General features: G+C 36.5%; 1 protein-coding gene and 1 non-coding gene across 2 annotated transcripts in view; one reads left to right on the plus strand and one right to left on the minus strand.

Moving 5' to 3' along the window:
• The first annotated feature begins 248 nt into the window (after positions 1-248).
• The window catches only part of GYPA (glycophorin A (MNS blood group)), a 22,569-nt gene continuing 10,460 nt past the window's right edge, over positions 249-12,357 (plus strand). Inside the window, exons 1-2 of the mRNA XM_006906293.1 lie at positions 249-337; positions 3,753-3,836. Of these exons, the coding sequence (XP_006906355.1) occupies positions 301-337; positions 3,753-3,836 (121 nt within the window). The 5' untranslated portion in view covers positions 249-300. The remainder of the gene's footprint in view (positions 338-3,752; positions 3,837-12,357) is intronic.
• Positions 6,568-6,698, minus strand: LOC112475175. The gene has a single exon (XR_003044594.1). It is a non-coding gene; the product is annotated as a small nucleolar RNA SNORA18 (small nucleolar RNA).

Here is a 12,357-nt window from a genome sequence, read left to right on the forward strand (position 1 = left end):
CTACCTTGCAGCGCCCACTTAATTAATGCAAAGTAAATTTAACATGTAGCTGCCAGTTTCTTGAAATGAAGATTTTACTTAACACTTTCACACTCCCAGTTAAACAGATGTCCATATATCTTTATTGACAGGTGTTTAACAACTTTGCATAATTCAAAATGCCACCCAGGCCTATCAACTGCGAAGGCCTCGGGAAGGTGGGCCTGAAAGATAGCGGGCAGGCTGGGGCGCAGACGGCCACTTGCAGTCCGCCCTGGTGGCTTTCTTGCACTGACTTGTGAGCCAGCTCATGATTTCAGGATGTACGAAAAAGTAATAATTGGAGTACTATTGTTAGGTAAGTGGAATTTTTTTTGTTTTAGCTTGATGCTGTTGTATAGGACATGAGATTATAGATTAAAATATAAACTACCCCCATTTCTTTAGTTCTACCTTACTTAAATGAATAAATAAATGAGCAGTATATCAGATCCCAGTCTGCTAGATGGATTTTACTGGGACTCAGCTGCCAAGGTAGAGGAAATGGCAGCAGAGAGCTGGTGATCGTGGCTGGGTCACAGCTTTCCAGTATTGCTAAAATGAAAAGGATTTTATCAAATATTATGAGAACTATTTCTGGATGAATAAATTTGTTGCTTTGTTTGTGTTTAAATGAAGTTAACTTCTAAATTAAAGAGTCATAAATGAGGGTGATGGTGGATATACCGTCCTTGGTTTGTAAAAAAATTTCCAGAAAATTATAATTTCTTCCTTCTCCTGTCGGAAAGGTACAAGCCACAAGCATGAACTCTGAAACCATGGAGGATATGTCTGTCTCTCTGTGGGTCCATTACTGAGGTGTGAGACAGGAAAAAGAAAAAATAACTCTGTTGGCTGAGGTGTTATGTGGTTTAGGGATCTAAATCTAAACCAATTCATAAATAAAAAATAATAATAATGTAGAGATGTTCTTAAGTTGTATTAAATTACCATTATTTTTGGTCTCTTCCTGAGGATGCTATGGTAAACGTCTTCTCAAAATGCAGTGTTTATGTGTTAGAAATTCTAGTGCCCAGCACATAAATAAGAAGAGGCAGTCATTTGAAACGTATTTAGCCCATCAGATATTCAGATATTTGCTTTAACTCACGTCAGAGCCAAGTGCCAGGGACCTCCTGGGTGCTCTGTAGATGACGGAGAAGAGATCCAGTGTTTGCCAAGATACCTTAGGGCATTAGGGCGTAAAATAGTGCACCGGCATGAGGGACAAAGAAAACTGGGTTCAACTCTGGTTCCACCCGTGACAGGCTGGGGAACAACAAAATCAGGTGACTTACCTCTCTTTGCCTCAATGTCCTCATCCACGAAATGTAGACAATCTTGGTCCCTGCCTCATGGTAATGAGGATGAAACAAAGTAATTAATGTAATGTACTCACTCCAGTGCCTAGCACGTGGCAAAGTATTAAATAAGTATTTAACTCTAATGATAATTATAGACTAGGGAACAAACTCGCGTATGCAATGGTGAGTTCTGAAAAGACGGGAAGAAGAGAAAAATTGCAGAAAAACAGAAGACTGAAAAAGCCTCTCTAACTTTTTTCAAGTAGCAAACTATGAAAACATTTAGCTTGAAGAAAAAATAAAAAACAGAGTAGGTGGTGTAATGTTTAACTATATTCAAATATTTGTAGAGTTTTACACAGAAGAGAGAAGAGGTATTCTTTGTATTGCCTCAGGGGCAGACTGTGGTTACTCAATCAAAATAGACACATTATCCTTTGGGGGAGGGGGGAGGAACAAGAGCTGGAAAATCTTTGTGCATCTTCGAGCTGCACAAAATTTGGAAAGAATTCCTGGAAAAGAAATAAATTCTTCACGTCTACACCGGCTCAAGCAGGTAGTGGATTAAGGCCTTAAATGACACTTCATGAGGAGGTCATCGAGGACTTATGACTCTGAAGGCTCCCCTGGCATTCGTGGCCAGTGCTGTCGTCATCTTTGCATCTTCTGAAGCCCTTCAAAGAAACTCTCTTGATGTGACGACTTTATAGAGTCACAGAAATGTATGGAAACAAGGTTGCTCCCCTTTATTCATTAGCTGAAGAGGGGAAGAAGATGAGGAAGAGTATGAAGAACATTAAATATTGTCGGCTATGGCAAAAAGAAGGGATCGTTTTTGCTTTCTCCAGTAATCTTAAGGCTAAAGCCACTATCTCTAATTTCAGATGTCATCTGCCATATGGAAAGTAAGTTTTTTGTAAATAATTTGATACCCGGTCATTCACTCATCTGTTCATTCAGGGCTTCTGTCAGGTTCTGAACACCGAGGCCAGCACAGTGAAGCTAACCAGTGTCCGTGGATGGGACATTCAGTTTCTGTAAGGGCGGGAGGGAGCACAGACAGTTAGCAAAACGAGTCAATTATTAAAGTAACTGACAGTGAAAAATAAGACAAAGAGAATCAAACCAGGTAAAGTGATTATCATAACCTAGGGGCTGTTTTAGGAAAGGTAGCAGGACATTTTTCTCTAGGAAGTGACATTTATGCTGAGAGTGGAGCAATGAGAAGAAGCCAGCCTTGCAAATTCTAGGGGAAGGACATCGAAGAGGGGAAAGACAGGGCAAAAGTTCTGAAACAGGAGAGAAATTAGTGCATAAGGAATAGCCAAAATTTTTATTTGAAAAATCGGAATCTGAAAGTAAGAATTTAAGAATATAGTAGTATATCACTTCAACTAAGAAATTATGTCAAAAACCAATATTCCTGATTTTAATTTGAAAAATCATGCAAAATTTTCATTTTAGGTCATAATATATTTATTTAATTGGAATATTCAAATGGACAGGTATTATCGTGTCTATTTTATTCATCAATGTCTCCCCAGAATCTAGCACAGTTCCTGACATGCAGTGGGATATTCATGGAATCAGCAAGGAAGAAAGGAAGGGAGAGAGGGAGGAAGAGGAAAAAAAGAATATTTTTTCATTTGATTAGGCAAAATGAGAAATCTTTGTAGGTAGAGCATTACACTACCTACTAAGATGTAGGTAGTGCATCTTACTATATACACCTGCAGGCTCACTAGCTTAAAATGCACACACTTAGAATGACACAAAGAAACAAGGCATCTACTTTTTCTCCAGTGACCCAAAAAAGGAACCTTTCTGTCCATTTAAGTTACAGAAAGAGTTCTGAGCTGGGTTTCAGGGACCACAAAACTATTTACATTTCTTAAAAGTAAAACTTGGGTCTTCATTTCTGTATCCCACACATTGCTAGGCGCATAGTAGGCACCCAAGAAATAATAGTTACGGAGATGACAACCAGAACTTTGCTGCCAACTATTTAACTGTGCAAAACCAATTAGCACCCCCGTGGGCCTCAGTTTCCTGTGCCTATTAAATAAAACACAGAATAGATGATATCTAAAATCCCTTTCATCTCTAAACTTCAATGAGCCCTCAAAGGTCAGCCTAAAATGAGCTAGAAACTAATTCTCAAACCTATAAATCTCTTGAGCTCAGTGTGAAATTGGGTTTTTGGAAAGCAATGGACACTCCACTATGAATTACTTTGAAGGAATCCTAAGGGACAGAAAAGAATGGACGGTATCTCAAAATTAGCTTACACTAACTCTAAATCGTGAAATTGAATTTAACATACTTGTGATAAATTTATTTTTACTTTGGTTTCTAGAGGATTATTGAAAACATCTATGAACCTATTTAGGAAGCACATTTTAAGCAATTTCCCCCAACTTGTCTTTATAGGTTGTATTTCTACAACAACTGTGGAATCCTCGGATACTACCCAAAGCTCTCCAGTGAATGCGAGCTCTAAAAATGAAACACTGGGTACGTTATTAACCAAAGCAAATGAGTAATAGATTTCCAGCCATTATTATCAGATTCATATATTTAATAAGTACCTATTTGTTTGGTTTTTATGATAAATGAACTAAATTAAAACTAAAGCTAAAATACTGAAAAAAAAATCTCAGGGTTATCTCTGGGCACGGGGATTGCAGGTAACTTTTTTTTCTGCTTTTTAATATTTTCTAAATTTTCTGCAAAGAGAATCATAACTTGTAATCAGAAAAAGTTTAAAAATTTTTTACTAGTACACTGAACAAACACAATCCGTTTTCTAAGACGTCATTATCATTAAGCAATGCTGACGAATGTGAACAGAGGAAAACCAAGATAGCCTTAATTTCATCATGGCTTATTACTACTCAAACAAAATGGGTTACAACATATGTTGAAACATATTTCAGGGATCTGGTAGAGAAAGAGCAATAATTGACTGTGAACATATGAAATAACCCATCATTCATAATTAGCCCATTTTCTGTTTTTGTATAGTTTGTTTCTGTTATGATACCCACGTTTCCAACGACCACACTGCAGTAGCTAAGAGTATCAGAAATGTGGCTCCGTATAGAAATTCAGGACATTTCATTCACTGAGAGACTTCTATCACTTGCTTGACTCAGGGAAGAGAAGCTTAGATTCCTGGTAGTACCTGGGGGGAAGAAGTCAAGTTAAAGGTTTTCTGCTGAACTGTATTTCTTCCAATCCAATTTGAAAATGAGACCTCCTTATCGGTAACATTAAGCCCGTGTATTCTTAACTTCCTGTGATCTTAACTTGTTAATAGTCCTCAACCGTTTCCAAACAGGTAGCAATGACAGGTCTTCCATGTTACCTTTGTACCACCTATGTATGACCTTAGCTACTGGGAATCCAATGATACAAAAAACTTATCCGGTGAGAGAAAATGAGTTCTCTACTTTGCAAAAACCACGTGTGAAGAGAAAAGATGGTTGGACTTATATTGTATTTGTTTAATAGGGTCAAGGCATATCTTTTAAGTTTCCACATATTTATTAAAGAAAAAAGAGAATTTGATGCTATTAATAGTTCTTATCGAATACGTTCCACATACCGGGCACTATGCCAAGTCCTTTGCATAGATTATTTCATTTTATTCTGACAAGAACAATATGGAGTAGGTATAATGTCCATTGTACAAAGAACAGAAGTTCAAAAAGGCCTAAAAACTTGCCTAAAATCAGCGAGCAGCAAAGCTGAGTGCAAAGCAAGGGGATTTGTCTGTTGCTCATCCTTAAGCAATGCATTTTACTTCCTTCCCCAAGAGAGGAAAACAATTCATTTCCTACTTTGCTCTCCAGAAATCAGTACTGTTGACATTTTGGGGCAAATCTTCCAGATTTTTTTTCTCGATATGTTTATAAATAGATACTTAAAAATTGCTCTATAGTATTCTGAATCCTGTCTTTTCCTCACTCAAAGAGCATCTTTTTCCGTATTAGTAAACACACTTGTAAAACATGTTAATGGCTTCACAATATTACATCGGATGCATAAACCATGGTTTACTTAGCCTGTGCCATGCTTTTGAATATTTAGGTTGTTCTTACTTTATACGCTTTTTAACAATGCCATGATGGACATCCTTGTAGACTCATCTTTCCATGTCAGAGTATGCACATTATAAAGGTTTTGATGAATATTGCCAAATTTGCTTCCCCATCATAAATTTTGAGAGTATCTGCTTCAGCACCCTCTTGCCAAATTGTGTGCCAAAAGTCTTTTTATTTTTGCCAATAGGACAAGTGAAAGATACAGTATATTTATGTTTTAATTTTTTTATTTCCTTGATTACCAGTGAAGGTCATTTCTCTATGTTATTTTTTTTTAACAGCTTTACTGAGATGTAATTCGCATGCAGTAGAATTCACTCATCTCAAGTGGAGGATTCAAGGCAGGAATTAGGGTGAAGCAAGTGAGGAACTCGCCTCAGGCCCAAAATTTAAGAGGCAACACAAACCTTAGTCTTGAAAATAGATATTATATTGTAATGCAATACTTTAAAAATTCTAAATTAATTTCAAAAAGACCGACGTGAATAAAATATTAAAAATCTAAATATAGCTGGGATCCATCAGAATCAGGATTAGGGCGACATGCATGAAGTGAGGCGAGCCAGCGCCAGGTCCGGTTCTGGATTCTAGTGGGGAGTCAGGGGAAGGAAAACTCATCTTAATCCACTCAGCAGCTGAGCCGAGTGGCAACTAGGATTCAATCTCTTTTTTTTTTTTCCTACAAAAAGTACAAATGTTTTATTATGTGTACCATAGGCACAATTATTTTTAAAAATTTTTATTTAAGGAAGTTGCCATGTTGTGATTCCTTCCACTGTCTTAGTTCTTCCTGAGTCTTCGTCCCTTTTAAAAATAAGTTTTGCTTAATCCAGTTGTCACGTCAGTCCACAGTTCTTTTAGTTAGGTTTCTTTGATCTCCACTTGAATACGGACATACTTCAAAAACTCCCCACCTGTAGTCGCTGGTACCCAACCCCTTCCGTTTACTTGAGGGCCATGATTAGGATCCCAGTAGGTGGATCTGCCTAGTTCTCAATTTCAGACACCCTCTGAACATGATTAAGTTCAAATCATATCCACTCCTAAGCTATCACACCCTGGAATAGTACAGGATCACTGGTCTACATCAATATCTAAAATTTAAAAAAATTAACTATTACATCTTTCATAGTTTTGGCAGCTGTCATGTAGTTCCTTCCCACAGATTTAACACATAGGTCTGTGAGTGAAGGAAGGCACGTATTTAATCTATGAGGCATTTCCAGCGATGTAGGTCTACAGAAAAAGCCCCATCGGGTTAGACCCCAACAGATTTGGTCTTTTTAAAGGCTGGCCATTGTTTAGGGAGTAGTCTTTTGGAGGACCCTGACAACAACTTGCTGTTTGCTGTGGCTCCTCCTCCTCAGTGGGCCCTGAACCCCATTTGTTGTTCCCCTAGTTCTGTGAGACCACCAAAATCTCTGATAAGCTTGACAGTCTCTCAGGCCCCAAATGAAAGCTAGTGGCCAATGTCACGCTCACCTCTCCACATTCCCCTCCTCACCCCAAGCACCTTTGTCCTGGTAGCCTCTGAAACCCTCGCTAGAGGCTTCAGATTTGCTCTGCTTTTCTTACTTGTTCTGAACAGGAAGCCTGGTTTGCAAAAAGCTAGTCTGCCCTGGCTGGAAGCCAGAAATCTTATCTCTTCAGATGAGTTGTAGAATCCTTTGGAAAAGTTATCCAGCATATAGCGTCAAAATATTCCCAGTGTTACTTGGTTAGAATAGAATTAAATGAATAATATTAGCTCACAGAAAATAAAACATTTTATAGTAGTAAATCTTTGAATAGGGAATATTTCATATTTTTTCATTGAGTCGTATCTTCTTTAATGTCTTCCAAAGAGTTTGAAACAAATCCTGAAAAAAATTACTGTAGTAAATGTCAGATAAATTTTATATATTTTATTTTTTAAGAGGGATTTTACATATCTCGTTATCTTAATTAAAACGTGTTTCATTATATTTTAAAATTGTTTATTGGTGGCCTAAGACAGATCTATTGTTTTATGTATAATCATTTTATAAGTGGCATCATTAACCTTTATTTTAATACAATAGTTGGTCTTTCAGTTTCCAAATTAGGCAATCATATTCCCTACAAAAATGATCATTTCGTTTCTTTGCTTGAAATAAATATTTATAGCCACTCCTTTACTTATCATATTGCATTTGTGAGAACTTCTAAAACAATATTATATAATGATCATGATCGCAGTCATTCCTGTCTTGAGTCTGTCTATATTAGTGTCACACCATTAATTATGATGTCTGCTGTTTTCAGTAAATAATCCTTATCATGTTAAGAAATTTCCCACTGGTCCTGAACTAAGGGATTTAATCAAGAAAAAATATTGAATTTTATAAAATACTTTTTCTGCATCACAGTTGAAACTTTGGATGTTGACTGCTATAGCTTAATGATATAAAAATAAATTTCCTAACGGTTACGAGAGATAATATCTGTTATGCCAATTCTAACAGGAACGCTTCTTAAACTTTTGGGTTTTTTTTCTTTAGGAATGCCTGTTAATCTTATTAGTTTCTCTTGATATCACTGTGTTTTTATTCTTCAATATGTCGAAGGGAAGATTTATATCAATGAGTACTGTAATATTTCATTGTTTCTATCCTAGTATAAATCACTTGGCTATCATAGAATATTCTTTTAGTATTGTGCTGCATTTACTATTTTGTTTTAAGATCTTTATATCTATATTTGTTATACATAAAAGTTTTCTGCAATTTATTTGTGTATACAGATGAGCCTCTGCTATCGAAAAGCTAAATAAATTTTTGCCCATTTTATTCAAAAATAATTTATTAATCACTACTATATGCGAGTTGTAAGTATGGAAGATATTTAGAAGTAGCTGTCTATTGCAATTGTACTAGAAGAGGTTTTTTTTTATTAACAAGAATAGGTGAAAGAATATGATAAACTGTTTTATCGTATTTCTTTTCTCCAAATTTTCATTTTGAAAAATTTTAAGCACATGGAAAAAAATCAAAGAAAACTTAAACAAATTTTCAAATAGTATCTTCCTTGATTTAATAATTGTGAATAATTTGCCATATTTGCTTTATCTATTAGTATATAAATACATATACTTTTCTTGTGTCATTTGACAGTAAAGTACAGACATCATGACACTAAACATTTTAACATGCATCTCCTAATAAAAAGGACAATTTCCTAAATAACCACAATTATTTAACATCTAGCAATATTAATAATAATCTCATATAATAAAAATTTGCCTCTTGGTACAGATCTCAGAAACATCTTGTCAAGCAATTCAGCAATGTCACTTAAAAATGAGTGTATGGGAATGTGGGGAACACATGACAAAGTTTTCCCTCGTTGATTTATTACCCAAAAGAAGTATACGTCAATCACTTGTGATTGCAAGGCAGATATTTTTCAGATTTTTTCAGTGTTTATTTGTTGTTTACTTGATCTATCACAATTGGAGAAAACTATTAAATTTTCTTGCTGCTATTCTGCTAATTTCTTCTTTGGGTTTATATTTCCTGTTGCTACATTATTGGCATATAATGGTCCATATTTACTTAAGAATCATTGTGTAACATATCCTTTAACAATATAAATTAGTCTTCTGTGTCTTTTTAAATGCCTTTTCCTTTAATTCTACTTTGTCTAATATCAGAGTTATAGTTTCTGTTTTTGTTTATTTTAATCTGTTTAATATTCTTTTGCATTTTTTTTACACGTTTTACATTCTTATGTTTTATTTGAGTTCCTTGTGATCTAGTATATACTTGCTGGGTTTTTATGTTTTCTTGTTTATTTTTACTCAATCTAGAGTCCTTTGTCATTAATACAGAAATTTAATCCATATCTGAATTCACGACTGACTTTTAGTATCTTTTTTATTATCTCTATCCCATACTTTATTAAATGATTTTTTATTTCTAATCTTTTGATGCTATAGTTTATTTACCCTTATCCTCTTATACGTTTTAAAGGTGGATAGGACACTTGTAATTATCCATTGGCTAACTTTACGATTTTAAAAACATACTCTCTCAGAACTCCCAAACGATTTTAATGGTTTAACACACATAGAAACTTTAACTGTTTTTATGGACCCAATACAAGCTGAATAAGATTTTTCTGGGCTGGAGCCAACTAGCCAACAGCTCATAGGTGCCTGGAATGGATCTCAGATACATCATGGACTCTTGACTCCCCCAGCTCTCTGGAGACCAGGTACTCAGATAGGGTATATAACCAGGTGTATCAACCTCAAGACATAGTCAAGTCTCATTAAGACATAGTGAATTACACTGCAACTCATTGTGCAAAGAGACGGACACATAAACTCATACGTATGAAATAAAATTTCGCAAAAGAAAAACCGTCTTTACCATGTGTGGTGCAGTTCGATGTACTCTCTTCTATTTCACACAATTTAATTTTTTAATGTCAGCGACGACCCAGTGAACTGATTTCATGCCCTTTAATGCAGGAATTAATTCTCTTGACTGCATTGTGGAATCATCTGAGGGGCTCTAAAAAGTACGATGATTGAGTTCCACAACCAGAGATTCTAATTGCACGAACGCAGGGGCCAGGAACCTATAGCCTGTGGGCCAAACTCAGCCCACTGTCTGGTTTTGTACAGCTTGCAAGTTAAGAACGGTTTTTACAGTTTTAAGTGCTTTTTAAAAAATCGAAAGAAAAATATTTTGCAACATGTAAATATTATATGAGATTAAAACTTTAATGTCCATAATTCATTCTTAAAACACAGTTATACTCATTCATTTATGCTTCGGTTTACCTATTGTCTATGGCTGCTTTTGCTCGTAGACAGAGTAAAAGGGTTGTAAGAGAGACTGACCATGTGGCCCACAAAGCCAAAAATATTTATTCTTTATCCCTTTACAGAAAAAGTTTACCAACTCTTGCACTAAGGGATCCCAACCTGCAATTCAAAAACTCATTTGTAGACTGAGGATTTTCAAGCTAAGTTTCTGTGGAGTTCCTTAAAGCTGCCCTCAGTAGGCTGTGGACTTGGGGTTTGAGGGTCCAGGCCTGTAACCCCATTTTCCACCAGAGCTGTTCCACCGTGTTTCACACACCAAGGAGCCAACTCTTGAAAGTGCCTACAGTGAAACCCACTGGGGGAGGAAAAGAAGTTTTCTCAGTCAAAACTACAAGAAATACCAACATCAAATGTGGCAAATTGTATATGTTGTTATTTCTCAAGCAAACCAGGCTCATAGCGAATTGTTTTCTGAAGCTGTTCTAGTTCTAGATAAAGGTGACATAAGAATCTTGTGTTGGACACCCGGCGCGCTAACTGCACTCATTAACAGGCTGTGACTTTCTTTAAGAGCTATTGACTGGAGAGTTCAAACAAAACATTCACAGCACTACTAGGCTCAAATGTTATCATGCCAAGTACTTAACCCTTTAGAAATTTCAGTTGCTCTAAATCTTAATTGGCTACTTTGGCTTACTAAAACCCTTCCAAAATGGAAAAAAAAAAAATGAGTGACAACAGACAGATGGACATCTGGCTATATTATTACACCTTGACACAGACTGAATTTGTCAAGCCTTTTGTTCAAGAGCAAAACTAAATAATTCCTTTAAAATATTGCTTCATGGCAATAGACTTCTCCAAACATCATTCAGAATAGGCAAGCTCCCCATTTGTATGTTCATTCCATATAAAACAGCAAGGTTTAGCAGAAAAAGCATTGATTAAAAATCAGTGGATGTAAGTTTTTGTTCCAGTTTTACCACAAATAAGCTGGGCAGAACTTCCACATAGAAATTTATCGATCTGTTTTCATGGTCATCGCAATGGTGAAACACTCTAACACTTAGAATATTTAGTTTTCTGACCTGGAAACTATTTAAGGCATTTAGTATGCCAGCTGTACTCTGGTAAGAGTTTGTTTTTGGAAGATAAGATTTCTATCGACTGTAAGTCAGGAAGGAACTGAAACCAAGCCAGCAGCTGCATAAGCTGACTTTATCATTTCATGACAGGAGCTCAGCTACTGGAAGTTTCAGCTTAGAGCAAACCTAAAGGGTATTTGTCCACCATTGCATTTCACCGTTATTCTTTCTTATAACATTCCACGTTAGAAGTGGCGACTGTTGGGGAAAGCCAGGTGGTTTTGCGGATAGAGCATAGAAGAGAATGTTAGGAGGCTGGACCTCCATTCCCAGTTGTATCTACTGTGTTCTGGACACATAGGTCTCCCCACTTTCTTGGTTCAATGGGAACAGTGGCAGGGGTCCTCTAATGCTCCCTCCCCAACACACAGACATCTCAGGCCGGTAGAGTTCTCCTGAGCAACTGTGAGGTCAGGGCAGTGAGAATAAGAGACAAAAGAGGTGAATGTTCTGGAACAATTCAGGTGTTATGCAAGTGTAAATTGTGAGATGATAAAACCATGTAAATTTGGAATATTTCCGACTTGGGAACTGTGGAAAGCATTTTGTGTGCAGGGCGTAGTGTAGCCTTGTAAGGGTTTGCTTTTGCAAGATAAGACTTTTATCAAATGCAAGTCAGGAGGGAACAAAACCAAGCAAATTTGGAATATTTCTGACTTTGAATATTTAACATTAGAATATTCATTCATTCATTCATTCTACCCTTCTAAAACCTAAAATTATGGGATTCAGTTCAGGTAGCAAATATGTACTTTACACAAAGCACTGAAGCAAATGTCATTTCAGTGTCTGGAGACTGAAAAAAATGTTTTAATTAGGAGTGTGAGGCCTGGCTAAATCCAGCCTCCTATTTTATTTTACGCTAATTTGCCACTTGATCTTTAAACCCTTGTCAGGCAGAGCGGTTTGCCAGCCTTTGCCCGCTCGTTGCCCCCTCGTCTCCACGTGAACGCGCACGCCCTCTCCTGTCTCCGTATTTTAGCCCCTGCTTT

The sequence above is a fragment of the Pteropus alecto genome, unplaced genomic scaffold (assembly GCF_000325575.1).
Source record: "Pteropus alecto unplaced genomic scaffold, ASM32557v1 scaffold50, whole genome shotgun sequence".
Lineage (NCBI taxonomy): Eukaryota > Metazoa > Chordata > Mammalia > Chiroptera > Pteropodidae > Pteropus > Pteropus alecto.